This window comes from Peromyscus californicus, unplaced genomic scaffold, assembly GCF_007827085.1.
Source record: "Peromyscus californicus insignis strain IS unplaced genomic scaffold, ASM782708v3 Scaffold_6__1_contigs__length_162567912, whole genome shotgun sequence".
Lineage (NCBI taxonomy): Eukaryota > Metazoa > Chordata > Mammalia > Rodentia > Cricetidae > Peromyscus > Peromyscus californicus.
The window spans coordinates 7225731-7248259 of record NW_026294584.1 but is presented as its reverse complement, the minus strand read 5'-3'; the positions used below and the strand labels follow the sequence as shown (position 1 = coordinate 7248259).

The 22529-nt window shown below is 38.6% G+C and overlaps 1 protein-coding gene across 1 annotated transcript in view; it reads left to right on the top strand.

Moving 5' to 3' along the window:
* Positions 1–12219, top strand: part of LOC128098662 (cadherin-related family member 3-like) — a 164790-nt gene extending 152571 nt beyond the window's left edge. The window contains exon 22 of the mRNA XM_052719972.1: positions 12079–12219. Within this exon, the coding sequence (XP_052575932.1) occupies positions 12079–12219 (141 nt within the window). The remainder of the gene's footprint in view (positions 1–12078) is intronic.
* The last annotated feature ends 10310 nt before the right edge of the window (positions 12220–22529 follow it).

Sequence of the window (22529 nt, the reverse complement as noted above, 5' to 3'; positions counted from 1 at the left end):
CTCTGTAAGCTGAGTCACCTGGTGCTGGTGTATGACCTAGGGCTAGAAAGGAATCAGCTATCCTTGCTAGGTTTAAGTTGCTGCTGCTATTGTGGTTATTCTGAGTGGAGTTATAATATGTCTCACAGGTGTTCATTGTTCTGTATTATGTGCTAACTTTTGACTAGAGGGCAGTCTAAGTACAGAAACTAGAGCCTACTGGTACAAATGGTCAGTGGGCAGCTATGCAGGTAACAAGTATCTATAAGAGACAAATTTGTGGAAAGCTAAGAGCTTTAATGGGTTTGGTTTGAAGTAGCTGTATGCAGGAGGCTTCATGATACCCATAAGCCCTATATACTACTTAAATCACTGATTCTGGCTTTAATCTAAATTTTAAACTCTGTGAATCTACAGAAAATTACCAAACTTCATTTAAGAATGAAGTTTAAAAGTTAAATAATTGACATTAATGGTGACAGCAGCAAGTGCTTCTAACACATTGCAGGTACGCATCCTTGAAGGCATTTGGTGATGATCTGTTATAATGCTCCACATTCCTTTCTACAATCACTTTATAGATGGGACAATTAGACATGATGGGGTTAGAATTTACCAAACTTACCAATGTGAAACATGAGTAAATGGAGTTTTATACTAGAAAAAAATGGATTAAGGGTCTCTCATAAACTAAAGCATATAACATAGAAAAATATACAATAAAAAGGGATTGTAATATTGCAAATCCATGTCAAATAGCACAAATAATAATTAAGTCAGTGGAAGGAGACAGATAAAAGACAACCTAGGTAGACTCAGATTATATTACTTAAGGATCATCTTTTTACGTAATTTACCAGTCCTGAGGCGAGATTTCATGACAAAGAAAAATCTAACAAAATAACAATAGACAAATGCACAAGTGACTCAGGAAGAACGGATGGAATTTTTTGTTGTTGTTGACACCGCCGATCTGGTTGGCATTAGCTGGACATAAATTGTTACAAGTAGCTTGAGGCCAATAATAAAATACTTTGTATTTCACATAAGAGACAGGATTTATCCTGTCAGCACATTAGGAACTATGAAAGGTTGAGCCAGTGGTATGACAAGTTGATGCACTGTTGGGAAAGCTGCCAACAATGAAAGGCATGATGGGAAAAGATGGAGGTTTGCTATGACCAAGTGGAAAGGTTTTCTAACTGAACTGGATTTTATTTGTTACAGACATAATGCCAGTAAGCACAAGGGAGAGGAACAATACATACTAACGATCAGTGAGACTGGCAGCTTCTTGGATGGAGGCGGCATGTGAGGCAAGTAGACTCCACATGAGGAAGTGGGGGAAATAGCTGAAAATTCTAAAAAAAAAAAAATACTATTAACAAAATTAACAAAAAGCCAGGGGGAAGTGAAGAGGGACTGCTTGTAGGAAAATATGAATTTTGATAAAAAATAAACTGTAGATGATGCAAAGTCACTTGAATTTGGGCAGGGTGGCACATACCTTTAATTCCAGCATTTGGGAGGAAGAGGCAAACAGATCTCTGTGAGTTCGAGGCCAGTCTGGTCTAGAGAGTGAGTTCCAGGACATCCAGGGAAACCTTGTCTCGAAAAGAGAAAAAGGAAAACAATAACAACACACACACACAGAAACAAAACAAAAAAAGAAAGGTCATTTGAGAGATCCTTTTACTCCCTCATACTAGGCTTTTTCTTTTGGGCCACCATTCAGTTCCCAAATCATGACATGGAGACTTAATATTAATTATGAATGCTCGGCTTTAGCTTAGGCTCCTTTCCTGCTAGCTCTTGTCACTTAGCCTGTTCCTCTTCATCCACATTTTGCCTTGGGGCTTTTCACCTTTCTTTCCTTCTGTGTTTCTTACTTTCACTGTTTCTTGTGTCTGGTTGGCTGGCAACCGCCTGTTTTCTGGCCCTGGGCATGTCCCTCTCTTTCTCGCTCATTCTCTTCTTCTCTTCTTGAGCTGAGATTCTTCCTCCTACTTATTCTCTGCCAGCCAGTCCCGCCTGTCCCTCTTCTGCCCAGCCATTGGCCGTTCAGCTCTTTATTAGGTCAATTGGGTGCCTGAGGCAGGAAAAGTAAAACAAATGCAGCACATCTTTACATCATTAAACAAATGCAGCATAAAAAAATGTAACACATATTTGCCTAGTTAAAGAAATATTCTACAACACTTCTAGCCACTGACCTTTTAAAAATTAAATAATTAAGGGGCTGGAGAGATGGCTCAGCAGTTAAGAGTACTGACTGCTCTTCCAGAGGTCCCAGATTCACCTCTCAGCATCCACAAGGCAGCTCACAATTGTCTGTAACTCCAGTTCCAGGGGACCCGAGACCCTCACACAGACATACATGGAGGCAAAACACCAATTCACATAAAATAAAAATAGAAAACAAATAATTAAATAATCAAAAATGGAAACCCCTCTTGCCCAGTGTGAACACACCCAACTCCACCTCAGCTCACTGCTATCGGCATTGTTTCTGCATCTCCCCAATGAAGCTGCTCATTCTCCACAACTGTGGCCATTGTCAGTCCTCCGGTCGCAGGTGGTGCCTATTAACTCTAAGAACAGGGTTGGGAGAAGTGGACACGTGTGACCAAGGCTAGAACATGAGTGTTAAGGTGAATCCATGCTACCCATGCAGCTAGAAGAGACTGCCATCCCTAATTTTTCTAATGTTGACCTCTGTGAGTCTATAACAAATTATTAGGTTTCATTTATGAAGTAAAATGTTAAACAACAGAATAGTAAAAATGATGACTGCAACACACGACTTTTACACACACAGGGCTGTCTTGCTTTCAATTTTATGGAAGACTCAGTTCACATCTCATTTGACACTGTGGACCCACTCCTCCTCCCGAATGACTTTCCTTTAAATCTCTGAAACCATGCTTCTGGGGATGGTCAGCAGTTAATGAAGAAGCTTATAATTTATCCAAGTACTGAGAAATTACTTTGAGTGCTCATCCACTGATAGAACATACATCAATCCTCTCCCAGCCAGTGGCCAATGAACATCACAGAATAAAGGTGGAAAAAAACAATTAAGAGCTGGAGGATAAGGAATAGTAATGTGAAATTTGGTCTTAAGGTCACGGCAGGCTGTCGAATACGTGAATTTACAGTCAGCTGTGGTTACCTGCACAAGACCTATACAAAATCAGGAAAGTGAAGCATTCCAGCATAGATGTGGAAGGAGTTCTCCAGCTGAGTAGCTGTTGACAGTAACAGTTGCTGAGGGAAGGGAATCACTCTCTTGGGGAACGTAGAAAGTCCTTGTTCCAGTAGATGGCCAAACAACCACGTGCATATAAGCAGCACTAATTGGACTCAGTGGATTGTACAAAATAATGGGACAAGAAGTTTGGAGGGAAATCCTTTGGAGTTTCCAGAGGGAGTTGAATAGCAAGCATGGAGCACGTATATAAGCAAGATACATTAAATACATGTATGATACTTTCAGTGAATTAAAAAAAAATTAATTACCTCATAAAACTTATAAAAATAAGGTTTTTATTTGTGTGGGGGCATACATCAGCTGCAAAGAAGGTGCTAGGAGAAATTTAGACAAATAGAGCTTAAGCTTTAAGCTGTTTAGGAACAGAGTTGATACAAAGGATGATGTGGAGAGGAATTTAGTTTAAGCTGTTTGTACAGAGAATAGATACAAAGGCTGGCTAAGAGGAAGTTAGCTTGGGTTGTTTGTATGGAGACTAAAGACAAATGGTGAGAAAGAAAGTTAGCTCAAGTTATTTATGCTAAAATAAGATGCTAAAAAACACGAGATGGTGTCAGGACATAAACAACTTGTAAATAGGGTGACCACTAAAATTATTGGTTTGTTCCTTCACCCCCTCCTAGGGTTCAGAGGTTTTCTGGTATAAAAGAGGCTTATTGCCTATCAATAAACGAGTTCTTGCTTGACTTGACTCCCCGCTGCGTCTGATTGTCTCCAGGTAAGAGGGAGGCTGGGGAACAGGTAAGCAGCACTCACTTGCCTTTCCTGGGTTCCAGGCCACCTCTTCACAGGTGACCACATATTTGCATTCCCATGTAATTTGGAATGTAACTGAATATTTTTAACTTCCTGCTTGCAATTTAAAACTTCCTTGAAATTTTTGTGGGGTCTGGAAATGGATATAACAAATAAAGTTTGGGAATTTGTCTGGGGAAAATCCTAGACCAACTTTATACTACATGAATGTAAAACAATTTCTCATTTTTCATTCAATGAGAAAACTATGAAATCTCCAATTAAATTAGTGACTAAGACTTAAGACTCATGGAATCAGTAGTTAATTACTAACATTTGTTGCTTACTTAGCAGAATTAATTCCTTGCTTTAGAAACAATTATTACTTTAGAATGAATTTTTTCTAATTCCTAATTTAAAGTATTTATTTTGATGATTTCATCTCTGAAAAGTATTATTTATGAAAGATGTGAAAAGAATGTTGTGGTATGTGTATTTGTGTACATGAGTACACTCACATGCATGCCTGAGTGCTAGATCATGTACATGTGAGTACATGTGGGCACATGTATTACATCTAAGGGTCACCTAGAGGTGATGGTAAACAGAGTTGTAATGGCAGCAGGTGAAAAAATAGCTTTCCCACACCTTGAAGTTATACACTTGTTTTTGAGACGTGTCCTTTCCTACATGGAAACTCCTCAGGTCTCCTCATTTCACAAGGAGTTGAGATTAAGCCCCGTTAGAGGGACCTCACACTTTTGATTTTACCAACATATGTTACCTTTACTGTCTTAGCAAGTTTGATCTGCTTAAACAAAACACAATAGACCAAGTGGCTTAAATGATAGACGTTATTTTCTTCCATTTCTTGAGGCTTGGCATTAAAAGTCAGGTACCAGCACAGTTAAGGTCATGGTATGGAGGATCGTTCTGCATGAGAGTACAATAATGAAACTCACTTCTTGGGGGCAACCAGCAGCTGTCTTATTGGACTCAAGGCCTGATGAATAGGAAGGCTTTCCCACTGGTTACTGTAAACCTAGCCATCTTCAAGTGACTGGTAAGCTCATGGAACCTAGAGGAGAACATACTACTGCCACTTTTCTAAACTAGTTATGATTTCTAGGTATATTCTAAATATTTATTCTTATACCCACAGCTAAGTGGAGCTCTCCCCACTCATCTCTACTTTTGCAGTGGATAGAGACTATTACAGAAATCCACAACTGTTCAACAGTGCAGAGAACAACAGATATGGGCTGCCTAACCTCAAGTGATACATCTGCAGTGCTACCTCCAAACCTAAGGCTTAGGGAACACCACAGAAGAGGAGGCCAGAAGACATAAGAGTTAGAGGACCAGAACATCTTCCATGAGGTAGTATCTTCTAGATAGAACAGGAAAGCTGAACTCATGAAATCTAAAAATTATGATAAGGTAAACATGGCCTGCATAATGACCTCACTGGACTTGTCAAGTGCAGTGGGGGAAACAGCACAGCACCCCACCTCTAGATGAAGAATTATAGTGCCGTCGAGAGAGGGACAATTATTCATGTATTTATAGTCTACACATACACATATATAGTTTACACGTATTTTAAGTAAACATGAAATATTTCTGTATTTTTTTCAAATATAGAAGAATGAAATTAGTCCTGTATCTACCACTCTACACAAATAACTCCAAGTGGATTGAAGACCAAAATGTAAATCCTGAAACACTGAAACTGCTAGAAAAAAAGAAAGGCAGTGCCCTTCAGGTTATAGGTGCAGTAAAGGACTCCGTTTGCTCAGAAATAAAGACCCACAGTTGACAATCAGGCCTCATAAAATTGAAAAGCTTCTGTACAGCAAAGGAAACAGTCAACCATTCAATTTCCCCTAATATCCTAATTCCACCACAGAGCTCACTCTTCTAGCCTAATTTATCTTCATCACATGTCAAAGTATCATCTCTCTAAATTATCACCACTCTGGGGGTTAACGTTTTAGTACATAGATTTGAAAGAGAGCAGGGTACTCAGTCTTCAGCATCTAACATTTAAAGAAGCCCTTCTTCATTAGAATGCCCCCCTGTAGGTGCCTCATTGTATGGAACCCTGTGTACAAATTCCCTCTGCATTGGTTTGGAATTAAATCAACACACTGACCAGTGACAGAAAGGGAATCCTTAGCTTGAACCAATGCAGGTTCTGTCACCAGGTAGTCAGAGCCACCGAGCAAGTCCTTTCTAGTCTTGATGCCTTACACTTTTCCTTTACAAACTGCGGACTGCTAAATGGAGGATTCCTAAGAAACACTGCGTGTTTAAAGCTTTGATTATATAAATAAAAGATGTAGGGTGTAATTCCAAATGGCTGGCCAAATTGTCTGTGAAACCGCTTCATATGAAAGAGCTGCAGAATAGGGTTTCAGTAAGTGTTTTAAAAGCAGCACTGTTTTAAGACAATATTTTTGTGGAAATTTTAGGGGAAATTGCCTAAAATGTAGATGTGTGATGAAGGTTTCCCATTTCTACTCACTGCTCTGAAAAATATTGGAGATTTCCTCTTGCTAAAGAGCCAGGTCTCCTGCAGGCTGCTCCATTAGCTGGGCTGTGCTGAGAACACCCCTAGTCAGCACAGCTCCAGTAGGAGGCTTGTGCCTCTTTGTGATGCGGCTCAAAAATCTTATAGGATTCTAACACTGAGGAATAATTGCCTTTTAATGTCAGTGCAGTCTTTGGCAGGAACGTCAAGTGGAGAAAATAGCACAAAGCAATTGGATGAGGATAAATATCCTCTCAGACAGGGACATATGATTGCTTGAGCTTCTCCTTTCCACAAACGACTCCCAGCCAAAGCATGAAAACCCACTAAATACTGCAACCTGGCAAGCGAGTGATTCACACACACAGAAAAAGCAAGTGGATCCAGTCCACTCTGTTGTACCTGCACTGAACGAAGCGATGCATCAAAATGACGAACATACTTCTGACTGGGAGGGAACCGCAGAGAACCTATAAACTTAGCCGCAAACAAAGCCATACACCTTCTGCTTGCGTGCTGTACCTTTCCTCACTAAGATATGCCAGTCACGCTTTTGAAAGCACACTATATAAACATTTCAAATAAAACCTGATAAAGATATTAAGATGTCTTGGTGGCTCTGTTAAAGGCTTTCATTTGACTCAATGAGGTACATAAACATCAGATGACACCATAAATGTTAGCATTAATCTAAACTCCCAAAATATATGTCAATAAATATCTGTTATAGCTTGGTACGATATAGTGCTTCATTAAACAAAAAGAAAAATAATTAAACTTCTTGGCTCCATATTCAAAATGGAAGTACAAACAGATTTTTAGCTATTTAATTAGCAACTCCTTAATGATACATTATAAGGCATACAGAAAAAAAAGGGTATTTAATATATTATCTAGACCTAATACCTAGGTTTGGAACTGAGGAAGCAGTTACTCAATTTGGATGCATAATTTGCGGTGGGACTGGGTAGAAATAAATCCCTAGATTATACCAAAAAATCAAAATTATTGGCATGATAAAAATCTGTGCAATTTAAATGAAGAATAGATCAAGAGTCTTGATTTTTCCCTTAGCCTCAGGCTCCAGCCTGCTTGACTTGTCATAATAAGTATGCTGTAGATTTTTAAATCTTACCACACTTAAAAGTAGAATTTACAATGCAAGAGCCTAGCTTCAATTTAGTATTTTAATTCTATTTGATTTTTTCAACATTTGAATATTGTTGGTATAGGCTACCATTCTCAGAATTTATATTCTAAACAAATTAATTGTATCTTTTAAAACATGCTAAGACACTAAACAGAAGGGAAATATCTCATATTGCCTTGCAGGGTTACACATGATTTCTTGACCCTACTTATTAATGAAGTGCAGAATGGCAATATACAGTCTCCCTACAAATTCTTTTTTTTAAATTAAGAAAGTTGTTATTCATTTTACATGCCAACCGCAGATCCCCCTCTCTTTCCTCCTTCTGTCCCCCAGCCTTCCTCCCCCAACCCATCCCCCATCCCCTCCTCTGACAAGGTAAGGCCTCCCATGGGTAGTCAGCAGAGCCTGGTACATTCAGTTGAGGCAGGTCCAAGCCCCTCCCCGCTGCATCAAGGCTGTAGGTGGTGTCCCACCATAAGTAGTGGGCTCCAAAAAGCCAGCTCATGCACCAGGGATAGATCCTGATCCTACTGCCAGGGGATCCCTTAAGCAGATTAAGCAATACAACTGTCTTGCATATGTAGAGGGCCTAGTCCATAAGGGAATGGGATGGTTGAGCTGGAACAGGGATGGAGTGAGAGAGCAATGAAAGAGATACCATGATAGAGGGAGACATCATGGGAACAGAGAGAAATTGGGTGCTGAGGAAGTTCCCAGGAATCCACAAGGATGATCCTTACAAATTCTTAAACCCTTTTTTTTTCTTTTTGGTAATCATGCTACAACAATGAAACATACATTGAGAGATAGGAAATAATTATATTTTAAAGAGTGAGTTTTCTATTTTTATTTAAATATGGGCACACATCTATATGAGTATATGTAGTGTCTGTGTGTGTGTGACTGTGTGTGTGATTGTGTGTAACTTTTTGTGTGTGTTTGTGTGTGTGTGAGTGTGTGTCTCATTGTGTGTGTATGTGAGGGTACGCAACAGAGGGCATTTATCAATTCCTCATAAGAGATTGTCAGTTCCTCTGAAATTGGGCAGTTGGTTGTGGGCATGAGTGTGGGAAACTAAATTAGTCCTGAAGAAAAGCAGCTAGAGATTCTAACCACTGAGACTTCTCTCTATTCCAGGAATTCATTTGATATAGTCTTTGAATATATTAAAATTAAGACTTTTTAATATTCTTTTACTGAACCACTTGGGGTGGTTGTTAAGTTATGTGTAGTACTTCCTCAGAAATAAGAAAATGATTTATCCTTCTCATTCATCATGTAACCATGCTATTATATACATATGTAAACATATATATGTAATCATGCTAGTATATATAATATATGCACTACAAATAAATAGTGTGCTTTGAAATATGGCAGAAAAGGAATAGAGAGAAAAGAGGAAAATAAAATGATGGGGTATTTCATTCGACCAAATATATTAAGTTGTAATTTGTAATTAATAGAAAAGAGAAATATGACTATCATGTGCATATAAGTAAATATATTGGTTACTTTTATCAAATGCAAATTAATGTGAGAGGAATATGATTAATTATGATCTAAAATTCATAGATATGGACCATGTTAGTCATCAATTTGTCTTTCATGTCTCTTGTCTACCTCAATTTCTTTTCTTTTGTTTTTGCTGTTTCTCATGTTTAACTTATACATAGCTATAAATACTACTGAGTGGGGAAGATTTTCAATAGTTTTGAAGATTTTTAAACAGTTGCAACATTTCTGATTTTTTTCATATGGGAAGAGATTAGTGCTGTCTATTTTGTACTATTGGACACATACTTGTGTCTTACACATTTTTCCTTTGTTATCATTTTCCTGTAATCATAAATTGTATTATCCTTTTGTTAGTTCTTTGAGAGTTTCAAACAATGAGTTCTCAGCACATACATCTCCTCCCCTACTCTTTCCGGATCTGCCCCTCTTCCCTACTCACCTAACACTGTGTCCATTCTTTATATTTTTCTTATTTTCACCCACCAAGTCCAATCTGTGCTACTCATATAGTCACTGATCTACGTCCTTCCACTGCATTGTGGTCAGCCCACTAGTGTCAGCATGCTTAAAGGAAACTGACTCACACTCCCCCAGCAGCTGAATGAATGCAGGAAAACAGTGTCCTCTGGAGACAACAGGCCAGCTGAGCAAATAAACTCCCAGTAGTTCTGACAACATGCACAAGACCCGTGCAAACTCAAGCCAGATGTAATTCCAACATGGAGAGCAGAAGTAGACATGAAGTACTACTCCTAGCTGAGAAAGCATTAGCAATATATTATAATTTTAAATTCACTGGTATTGTTTGAAGATGGTTTGTCCCCCAAACTCATGTAACTGAATCTTCAAACTACTATTGATTTGAAGATTATTACCCTGGTTATTCTATGTATGTATGCATGTATGTATATATGTATGTGTGTATGTATGTATGTATGTATGTATGTATGTATGTGTGTGTATGTATGTATGCATCTATCATATATGGATTTTTATCAACTTGGCACAAGCTAGCGTTATTTGAGAAGAGGGACCTCAATTGGAAAAAATATCCCTACCAAATTGGCTTTGGGGATCTTTTCTTGACTAAGGATTGATGTAGGAGGGACATGCTGATTAGGGGTGTTGGAATTCCCAGGCAGGTGTCAAGCATGTTATCAAAAAGCAGGCTGAGAAAGTTCCTCTGTGCTCTCTGCATCAATTCCTGCCTCCAGGTTCCTCTCTTGTCTTCTTGCCCTGAATTTTTACAGTGATGGATTAAAATATGGAATTGTAAATGAAGTAACACTTTCCTCCCCATGCTGATTTTGGACACGGTGTTTCATCACAGCAATGGAAACACTAAGACAATAGGAATGTGATAAGATGGAAGCATGGGCTAAGTGTAGTACTTATAAGTTTTGCTTCTGGGATATTATAGACCAGATTTTATCAGACCATTGGAATGTAGGACATATTCTACTGGCTTTGTAAGGAAAAGGGGGGAAAGAATGTGAGCAGATATAGATACATTTCTGCCATCATATGATGCAGTGAAAAGGCATTGCAAGAGTCTATGCCATACTTTGAGCCTTTTGACTCCGTAACTATAAGCCAAAACAAGTTTTCTTCCTCAAAAAAGTGGCCTGTCTCAGATATTTGATAACCTTAACAGAAAGCTGAACAACATACTCACTCATAGTATGTTGAGTTAGTCTATCCCACCAATTTTTACTTTACTGCATGGAGATTTATGTGTTGAAATACGTCTCTCTAGATCATTGTGGGTTGAATGTACTCTTAAAACTCATAAGTTGATGTTCTCTAGCATATGACCTTGTTTGGAGATAAGATCACCACAGAAGCAACCCAATTAAAGTGAAGAGTTTGAGTGGGTTCTAAAACAGTATAGCAGCTGTATTTCTAAACGTAGAGGCAGATAAACAGGGAGCATCAAGAGAAGATGAAGTCAGAGATTGGGATGATGCCTGTATAAGCCAAGACACACCACAGATGTCCAGTAAGCCAATAGATGTTAGGGGAGGCATGGAACTATTTCTGCCTCACAGTTCCTCAACAAAATCTTGATCTTGAACATTGGCCTCCAGAACTGTAAAACAATAATTACATGGTGTAAAAATACCAGTTGAAGTACTTTATTCTGAAAACCATAGCAAACTAAAACAATTTTAGTTTGGTCTCAAAACACACGAAATAAAGTAAGTATTTGAGGGGTTGACAGCAGTGAAAGTACCATTAGTGCACTGACATGCAACAGAAACCAAGTCTTTTAACTTGTTTAGAGGACGGTATAAATATATGGGTGCTAGGGCTTAACGTGTCTTCAAGGCATGGAAGTGGACAGTCAACAGGCGGTGCTAGGAATTGTCTTCTCTAAGCACGCACTGACAGCTTTAGATTAGAGGAATTCTACATCCAACTCTTTTGCTTTAAACTAAAGGACTTGATAGACAGCTCAGTGGTAAAGAGCATTTACTGCTCTTCCAGAGGAGCTTGTTTCAGTCCCCAGCACCCACGTGGCTGCTCACAAGACTCTGTAACTCCAGCTTCAGATGATCACGTGACTCTCATGACTTCAGAGGGCACCTCTATGCACATGGTGCTCACACTTACACTCAAGCATATAAACATATCAAAAGTAAAATTAATTATTTTTAAAAACCCACAAAGCTAAGCTCATTGTAGCCACACAGACCTGTATTCTCATTCCAAGGAGGCAACTTGAGACAAAGAACTCAGCCTGAAGCCTGACTGGATTGTGTACCACGTTCAAGGGCAGTCTCAGCAACTGAATGAGTCCATGTAATAAAACAAAATCAGAGCACTGAATGCAGAATTAAAGAAGATAGATTGCTGTTGTTAGTATCGTCCTCTTGTGTGTCCACTCAGGTTGGACAAAACCTCGAGGGCAGTGTTTTTGTGGATTCTGAAGATGACTCATGCCACCCCACTGGAGTTGCAGAGTGTTGTGAGCTGCCAAGCGGGTGCTGGAAGCCTAAACTGGCTCCCCTGCCAGAGCAGCGAGAGTAGTGTTTATGAACAAAGCAGTAGAAAGGATGTGCTCAGAGAAAAGAATGTAAATAAAATAAAGAACTACTGATTGCTGGGAGTAGAAGAAAGTTGAAACGATATTTGGATTTTTGGAAGTTTATCTTTGACTATTAGGAAGGTTTCAACAAAGAAGGAAATAGAGTAGACAGAGTAGTTTTGGTGGGAGGCTGGAAGCAAAAGAAGCACATATATTCTAATTTAGTGGCTTTGTTCCTCAGAACTCAAAAGCTAATATTTAAATGGTCATTTAAATGTGTGTGCACACAGAGAATATTGCAACTGACTCAGAATGGAAAGAAAGCCCCTTTTGTTAGAGTCCCTTTATATGAGAGACAACTGCCAGTGAGAAAAGGTTTCCAGCCTTCCCTGTTGCCTCTTTCCCAAACTGTGGGATGTTTTCCTGTTTAGAGCAAAGGAAAACAGAGTCTCATATCCTTCACTTTTGATTTGGGAAGCTGCTTAAACCTAACCTTTCACAGCAAAGTGGTCAGCGACACACATAGGTTCATATCTTATTGATGAAAATTGATCTTTTTCTTGTTCTTAACTTATTTCCAGTGAACATACATCAGATGCCCTTTTATTAATGTGATGAAATGCCAATTAAAAGGATATCTGGATGTGTAGCAGCACCATAGTTACAAATAAATGCAAATTTCAAAACCAAAGATTTGCAAAGTGTTTGAGTTAAGTAGTGAAACTAGATTCTATGGTCACATTTTCTTTTTTCTTTCTGTCTTTCTTTCTTTTCTTTTTTTGCTGATGTCACCAGTGTATTACTTTTTAATATTTTAGCCTTAAAATACATTTGTAAAATGTCACTTCCTAGATTTCTTTGAGGATTTCACAACAATTTTCATGTAAGTATCACTAAATGGCCAGTATTCTATTATTTATTAACTGATATATTTAGATAGGGTACCAATTTTAAGCCGGAAACTTTTTATATGTGTATAAATACATATATAAAAATATATATATAATTAGTAAATCCTCAATAAATATTAAACATTTTATTTATAGAGCTTTACACATATATTTCTTCTGTTGAAATTTATTTATTTTAAGGTACGTATATTATTTATTAAAATTAACCATTGTTTTGTATTTCTTTTCTTTTTTTTTTGGCTTCAGACTTATTTTGGTATTCTAGAAAAAAAAAAAGGCCACATTTTCTTAAAGGCAGTGTGGAAAGCCTTCACTGATGAATTCTTTAAAGCATTTTTTGGAGGGGTTGGTATACACATGAAGATAAACAGACAGGGAGAGAAAAGAAGGTGTAGCACAGTGGAGGAACAGCAAGGACAAAAGGTATCTGGTCCTTCCCTTCCATGAGAACCTGTTTGGAAAGTGTGGGTTCATGCACACGTGGTAGGTGGGTGGCGTGGAGTGCTGTGCTTGGAAAGGTACTCTGAACACAGTGCCAGATGGCAAAATGGCCCTGGGTTTCAGGAAACGATCCAATTTTGTGGTAATCTTTTTCAAGCTCTACATGAAATACTTCACTCTGTTTTATTTTTACTGGGTCGGATTTGAATGAGCTTCCTTTGTTGTCTTACTCGGTTGGTTTGACTTCTGTTGATGTGGCACGTAAACAAAATCTTGTTCCCTTGTGTAGGAAACCAGATGAAAAGCAATCTTTACTTGGAGAAATAGGCTGGCTGCTGTTTTTGCTTCTTTCCTTTACTTCCATGATATATATTATTGTGAAAATAAACACCTTTTTTCTGAGGTTGGAATTTAGTCCAAGGTTGTCATTATTTACATGGCAAATACATACATAAATGTCATCTGAGCTCTCTGTTATGGTATATTCTTAGTTTTGGGGTTCAGAAAACTCATTTAGATTCTTATTAGGTTTCTGCATGAAATTGCAGTTGACACCAACTGTTATGGTTTGGATTTAAATGTCTCTCCCCAAAACAAATGCTGAAGGCATATTGGTCCTCGATAAAGCAGTGTTTAAAAGTGGGGCTTTTAGGAAGAGCTTTGAATTATGAGGGCTTTGAGCCCACCCATAGGCTAATCCATTTTGATTCCATGATTCAGTGGGCTTAGTAGATGACAGGAACCTTAGAAAGATAGTCTAGTTAGAAGTCTCTGGAGGGGTGCTCTTGAAGGGTTCTTTCCTTTCCTGCTTTTCTTCTCTCACTCCGGTCACTTCCCAGCTAACACATGGTAAGTGGCTTTGCTTCACCAACAATTCTCCGCCATTCCATTCTCTCTCACCACAGAACCAAAAACCCTGGGGGTAAAGTGGTCTTTGCCTACAACCTCACAAACTGTGATTCAACATACATATTTCTTCCTTGCAAACTGTAACTAAGGCATTTTGTTACAGATACTGACTTTATTCTAATGATGATTCAATTTGAATATAACATTTTTTCCCATACATTTCTGAAACCTTTTAAAATGATCTCTTCAGCAATTGGAACATTTTCACTTCTGTTTGACCAAGGCTTTGTTGAGAATTTAAAAATATCAACAAAATATTTTTATGTAGACCTGTATTAGTTAGTGAAAGGCAATGATCCAAAGCTAATGACTTTAGCTTTGCTTCTTTTTAATAGTTCTGGCTTAATAATAAAAATAAAAGAATGAGCCAGTTGAATTATCTATGCACATCTCTTATGCCTTCCTCACTCCCGTGTACAGGTGGGGACTGACTGCCCATTCTCTCCTCACTCCCATGTACAGGTGGGGACTGACTGCCCATTCTCTCTGCACGGATAATGACTTTGGGACTCATGATAAATGAAATGAAAGAGATTCACCTCATGCCACCTTTTAATGTCTTTATCACAACTTGTTAACTCCAGTAAGATATGCAGTGATATAAAACTCAATATAATAAAGCATTAGTCTTTCTCAGACTCAGCAATCAGATATTACTATTAAATTTGAGTGTTAAGACATAATATCAGCTCTATTACTCTTTGGCCTGAAGACATATTGCCATTCCAAGAGCATGTGTTTGACAATGTTGCATAGCAGCTGGTAGAAGAAGGAAGCTGGCCGAGTGTATTGAGAACGACAATAACACAAGACGTTTCTGTGGGCTTTCTTATCTTGCATGAAAGTTTTAGCAGAGCTGTCTTATTAGCAGTAACCTATAGTACATTGATTAACCTATAGCATATTATAGATGCTTATATTTTTACGTAAAATGTGAATCCTTTAAAAATTCATGTGTATTTGAACTTTATTTACTGCTTATTAATGAGCATATTCAGATTGTTTATATTCATGGTGTACTATATGGTATTTGGCTATGCTTGTGGATGGTGAAGTAGCTATGTGAAATGAATCAATATGACCCTCATCTCATATGCTTTTCCTTTTTTAAAGGAAAAAAGTTAACCTCTAACCCTACCAGTTTTCAAACGCACAGTGCGTTGCTCCGAACTACAGTGAGTGGAGCTGGGTTTTGTCTGTGAATGAGAATAAGATCAAATCTCATCTGCCCAGAGACGTTTACTGATGAGATCCACTTTTCCCCACCCTTTGTTCTTGAGACCTTGGTCAAAGATTGGTAGAAGCGGCATGTGATTCCATGTATTTATCTGGTTTCGCTTTCTGTTCCATAGATTCATGTATCTGTTTTTACACAAGCATAACACTGTTTGAATTTTTGTGATGAATTTTATTTTTGTTTTTTTTGTTTTTGTTTTTCGAGACAGGGTTTCTCTGCGTAGCTTTGCGCCTCTCCTGGAACTCACTTGGTAGCCCAGGCTGGCCTCGAACTCACAGAGATCCGCCTGGCTCTGCCTCCCGAGTGCTGGGATTAAAGGCGTGCGCCACCACCGCCCGTGATGAATTTTAAAAAATGGGGTATGTGAGGTCTCATAAGTGGACCAAACATTCATATATATAAAGTAAAATAAATCTAGAAAATTGTTTCATTGGAAATATCATATATTTGAAACGGTTCTTAGCATGATATGCATTAAATAAATGTTATGGAACAACCACTTACTGAAGTACTGTTTGTATCTGAAAAATTCATTTTCTGTGATATTCCTGTCCACTGACCAGGAACAAAATTGCTCCACCTGTGAAATTAAAATGTCAAGCACATCTTTGATTTTACCTATTATCTGTAATTCAACCATACTATTCTAAATGCCAGTTGTCTGATTTCTTAGAGTCCCTATTAATACCATTACTGATCCTCTTTATTTCACATGTGACTTTATTAGTTTCTCTATTTATCTATCCAGCTAGAACCTTTGATTAGCATTTTCGGTACTCTTCCTCCCTTATGGGTTCCTACTCTTTTCTAACCTTCTCATTGTGATCATGGTTCCCTTTTTATTTAAATACGTTTTCCTACAATATATTTTGATCACATTTTCCCCTCCCACTTATTATTGTAACTATTGCTGGTACTCTCTAAAGCCTGCACTAAACAATCACCTAGACCCTGTTCTTACTTTACAGAGAAAACTGGAATGAACACAGAGAATCTTGGTTCCAAATGACAATTCACCTAGACCTTCACCTCCTGTTTATTGTTATTCCTATTAAAGAGGAAGGTCTGGAGTGTTTTGGCCAATATTTAAAACTCTCAAATTATGGAGGCATGCATATTTCGAGTTTTCTTTACAACAATCTTAAAATTCATCTCCTTTTGTTCTACATGAATCCCTCAGCTGCCAACAATTTAAGATTTTCTTGTCTAATTGCTTTTGTTACATGCATTATAAAAATGAGTACATAATTTCCATACAATAAATTGCACTTTCTTTTTATCTTTTCTTAGTTTATTCTTTATGGTTCGGCCATTAAAGGCTAGACTCACAACCAAAATTATAAATTGCATTTCTAAATCAGTAATTTACTTAATATCTATTGATTTTCAAGCACTGTTTATAGAACATAGAGCAGTCCAAACAGATATAAAACCCCACTCTCTCTAGGCACACATTCTAGTAGGAGGTGAGAAACAGAGATATGAGCAGATATACAGGCCGTGAAATGAAGAGAGCTAAGCAAGAAAACAGCCAAGTGGAAAGGTGCGCTGAAGTCCAGAAGTGAGTCAGTGTGGCTTTGAACCGCTACAACTGAAGGTAGTACTAGAAGGGGAAATTTGAATTTGGCAAATGAGAAAGTCAGCACAACTATTCAGAAACACATTCCAGAATCATAGACCTGCTTGCTTTTATATGTTTGTTTGTTTGTTCTTAAATCCCAACCAAAGTTTACTCTACATCTTCTCCTCCCAATTCCTCCTCTCTACCACTTCTCCCCATCTGCTCCTGCTTCTCTGTTTTTCTTTCAGATGAGGTATGCCTTCCATGGATATTAGCCAGCCATGCTGTATTAAGTTTTAGTGAGACTAGGCATCTCCTCTCCTATTAAGGTTGGATGAAGCAACCTGGTAGAAGAAACAGGCCCCAAAATAAGGCATGAGACTCAGAGATAGCCCCTGCTTCCACTACTAGGAGTCTCACAAGAAGACTGCTGTGGGATGTTCTTATGTTAAATGTGTTGCTCTGCTTGGTTAATAAATAAATCACTGATTGGCCAGTAGCCAGGCAGAAAGTATAGGCAGGACAAGGAGAGAGGAGAATTCTGGGAAGTGGAAGGCTGAGTCAGGGAGACGCTGCCAGCCGCCACCATGACAAGCAACATGTAAAAGATACCAGTAAGCCACGAGCCATGTGGCAACTTATAGATTAATAGAAATGGGTTAATTTAAAATATAAGAACTAGATAACAAGAAGCCTACTGCGGCCATACACTTTATAAGCAATAAAAATCTCTGTGTGTTTACTCGGTTGGGTCTGAGTGGCTGTGGGACTGGCGGGTGAAAGAGATTTGTCCTGGCTGTGGGCCAGGCAAGACCAGAAAAACTCTAGCAACAGAAGACCAAGTTACACAATTGTAACACATATGCAAAGGGCTTATGTCTGTCCCATGTAGGGTACCTAGTTGTCCTTTCAGTCTCTGTGAGCCTCTATGTATTGTGGAACAATCTTTGTACACTGTTAGTATGTAATGCTCTTATTGTTAATAAAAAGCTGATTGGCTGATGGCTGGGCAGGAAGAAATTGGGTGAGACAGCCTGACAAAGAGAGAATGCTGGGAAGAGGAAGTGCAGAGCCTGGAGTCACCAGGAGATGCACAGAGAAACAAGATGAGCATGACTAACTGAGGAAAGGTACCAAGCCATGTCGGAGAAGGTAGAAAAGAAATATGGGCTAATTTAAATGCAAGAGTTAGCTAGTAACAAGCCTGAGCTATTGACTGAGCATTTGTAATTAATATTAAACCTCCGTGTCAGTTATTTGGGAGCTTATGGGACACAAAAGTCCCACCTACACTTATGAGCCCAGGTTACTTAGTTCTGTGGGTTTTCTTTTGATGTTCTTGACCCCTCTGACTCCTATAATTCTTTTCTGCCATCTTCTGCAGGATTCCCCAAGCTCTGCCTTATGTTTGGTTGTGGGTCTCTACATCAGTTTACATCAGTTGCTAGGTAAAGCCACTTTGATGACAGTTGGATTAGGCAATGACCTATGAGTATAGTAGAATATCATTAGGAATCATTTCATTGACTTTTTTTTTCTTTTTGCCAGTCATGTTTAGTTCTAGCCTAGATCTTTTGGGGTGTCCCAATTCTGGGTCTTGGCCCTCTACAGTGAGCCCCTCTCAGGGTATGGGTCTCCATCTATGACAGTCACTCCCACAATTTCTGTGCCATCTTTACCCCAGCACATCTTATAGGCAGGACAAATTGTAGGTCACAGGGTTTGCAGCTGGGTTGGGGTCCCAGTCTCCCCACTGGAAGTCTTGCCTGGTTACAGGAGATGGCCAGTTCAGGCTCCATATCCCCTATTGCTAGGAGTCTTAGCTAGGGTCACTGTCATAGATTCTGGGGAGTTTCCATTGCTCTAATTTTCTAGCTCATCCCAGAGATGCCCCCCAATTCCAGTTGTGTCTCCTTGTGTTCTCTCCCTCCATTCTCCTTCTACCTGATACCTTCTGTTCCCATCCACATTCTGCCTCCACCCCTCCCCCATCTACTGACAATGTCTATTCTTTTCCCTTGCACAGTGGGATACATGCATCTTGCTTTTGAGCCCTCCCTATTACTTGCTTCTCTGGGTCTGTGGATTGTAACATGGTTCTCCTTTACTTTATGGCCAATATCCATTTACAAGTGAGTATATACCATGTTTGTCTTTCTGGGTCTAGGCTACCTCCCTAAGGATAATCTTTTCTAGTTGTATTCATTTGCCAGCACATTTCATGATGTCATTGTTTTTAACAGCTGAGTAATACTCCGTTGTGTAAATGGATCACATTTTCTTTGTCCATTCTTCAGTTGAAGGACATCTAGGTTGTTTTCAATTTCTGGCTATTATGAATAAAGTTGCTTTGAACATAGTTGAGCAAGTGTTGTTGTGGTATAATGGAGCATTCTTTGATTATATACTCAGGAGTGGTGTAGCTGGGTCTTAAGGTAGATCAATTCTAATTTTCTGGGAAACTGCCATATTGATTTCCAAAGTGGGCATGGAATGGTGTTTTCTTTGTTCTACAGCCTTGCCAGCATGAGCTGTTACTTGTGTTTTTGATCTTAGCCATTCTGACGGGTATATAATGGGATCTCAGTGTTGTTCTGAATTGCATTTCCCTGACAGCTAAGGATTGAACATGTCTTTAAGTAATTCTCATTCATTTGAGATAACTCTTTTGAGAATTCTCTATTTAGATCTGTACTCCATTTTTAAAATTAGATTATTTGTTTGTTTGGGTTTTTTTTTTTGATGTCTAGTTTCTTGAGTTCTTTATATATTCTGGATATTAGCCCTCTGTCAGATGTGGATTTGGAAAAGATCTTTCCCTACTCCAAGGGCTACTGTTTTGTCCCTTTGACAATGCCCTTTGCCGTACAGAACCTTTTCAGTTTCATGAAGTCCCATTTGTTAGTTATCCATCTTAGGATCACCACAACTGGTGTTCTGTTCAGGAAGTTGTCTTCTGTGCCAATGCATTCAAGGATATTCCCCATTTTCTCTTCTATCAGGATCAGTGCATCTGGTTTTATGTTCAGGTCTTTGATCCACTTGCACTTGAGTTTTGTGCAGGGTGATAGATATGAATCTATTTGCATTCTTCTACATGTTGACATCCAGTTAGACCAGTATCATTCATTACAGATGCTTTCTTTTTTCCCATTGTATAATTGCGGTTTCTTGTCAAAAATTAAGAGTCCATAGGTGTGTTGATTCCATTGATTCACCTGTCTGATTTTATGCCAATACCATGGGGCTTTTATTACTATTTCTCTGTAGTACAACTTGAAAACAGGGATAGTGATACCTCTAGAAGTTCTTTTATTGTACAGGATTGTTTTAGCTGTCTTTGTTTTTTGTTTTCCCATGTGAAGTTGAGTATTGTTTTTTCAAGGTCTGTAAAGAATTGTGTTGGGATTTTAATGGGGATTATATTGATCTGTAGATTGTTTTTGGTAGGATGGCCATTTTTACTATGTTAATTCTACTGATTCATGAGCATGGAAAACAGTTCCACCTTCCAATATCTTCTTCAATTTCTGTCTTCAAAGACTTGAAGTTCTTGTCATACAGGTCTTTCACTTTCTTGGTTAGAGTTGCCACAGGATATTTTGTATTATTTGTGGCTACTGTGAAGGGTATTGTTTCATTGATTTCTTTCTGAGCCTGTTTGTCACTTTTATATATGAGGGTTACTGATTCTTCTGAGTTAATTTTGTATCCAGCCACTTTGCTGAAGGTATTCATCAGCTGCAGTAGTTTCCTGGGAGAATTTTGGAGCTGCTGATGCATATTATATCATCTGCAAATCGTCATACTTTGACTTCTTCCTTTCCAATTTGTATCCACTTGATCTCCTTTAGTTGTCTTATTGCTCTAGCTAAAACTTCAAGTACTATGTTGAACAAATATGGGGAGAGTACCTTGTCTTTTTCTTGATTTTAGTGAAATTGCTTTGAGTTTCTCTCCATTTAATTTGCTATTGGCTCTCATCTTGCTCTATATTGCCTTGTTTAAGGACATTTTAAGCAGCAGAATGTATGAATATGTGATAACCTAACATTATGAATTGCAACAAACAAGATTAGGGTGACCATTGTGTGGCTTGGTTCTAATTTCAGTATACAGGGGGATTGTGAGTTCTAGATCAACCTAAACTACACAGATAGGGATATAGTGTGGCTAGAGAATCAGGAATGTATTTTGTAGAGTTATGATACAACCTAGAATGTATTAAGAATCCTCAAAGATTTATATAACACTTTATTTTTTAAAAAGAACTGTACAAAATAATTCTAGAAACAAAATGGATAACTGAGTGGCTCAAATAGAATTCTAAGAGAATTTAATGGTTAGAAACTTATGGTGATATTTTATTTGTATTAAAATATTATTTGTATGTTAATAAATAAAGTTGCCCGGGGGTCAGAGCTATTAGCAAGCCATAGGAAAGCAGGGCAGTGGTAGCGTACGCTTGTAATTCCAGCACTTGGTAGGCAGAGCTGGGTAAGTCTCTGTGTGTTCAGGGATACAGCCATTATTGGATACACATGCCTTTAATCTTAATACTAATCATGGAAAACCTGGAGGCCTATACAGACAGGCTGTGAGGAGGCGGTCATGTGGTTGGGTTTACAACCAATGAGAAGGCAGGACAGGAACTCTATATAAAGACTTTAACACAGGGGTGGTTCTGGTTCGGAGAGGTAGGACCATCGCAGGAGGAAGGGTAAGGTTTTGGCTCTTAGCTCTGACCTCTTGGCTTTCTTCTTTGCATTGGTTCTGTTTTTATTATTTAATAAGAAGGTTGGATACATCTACAAATGGCGTCCAACGTGGTGGCAAGAGTTTCCACCTAAAAACCTGAGAAAAGATTCTAAAACGGAGCTAAAAACAGTTCCTAATTGTCTCTCTCAAATGAGCAGCAGCTGCCGGTTTGAGCTACTGGTGGGTTCCTAGCATACACCCTGTGGCGGGAATGAGGCCTCTGCAAGTGGCACATTAAGCTGCATTGTGGATTTAGCCTTTGCTGGTACAAAACAAAAAAAAGAGGTTTCTGGGCTACACGCTGCTTGGCTAAAAGCATAGACCCCCGATAGCTCCCAGAGCTGGCGGTAAACCATGGCCATGTTGGGAAGCTGAGGTGGGTGGATCCAGCAGCCACAGCTGCTGCAGTTTAAGGCAATAGATTCACAATAAGACAGATTCAGATGTAATAGTTTACAATGTGTGTAAAAGATACGTAGGCTTGAAAGAGACAAA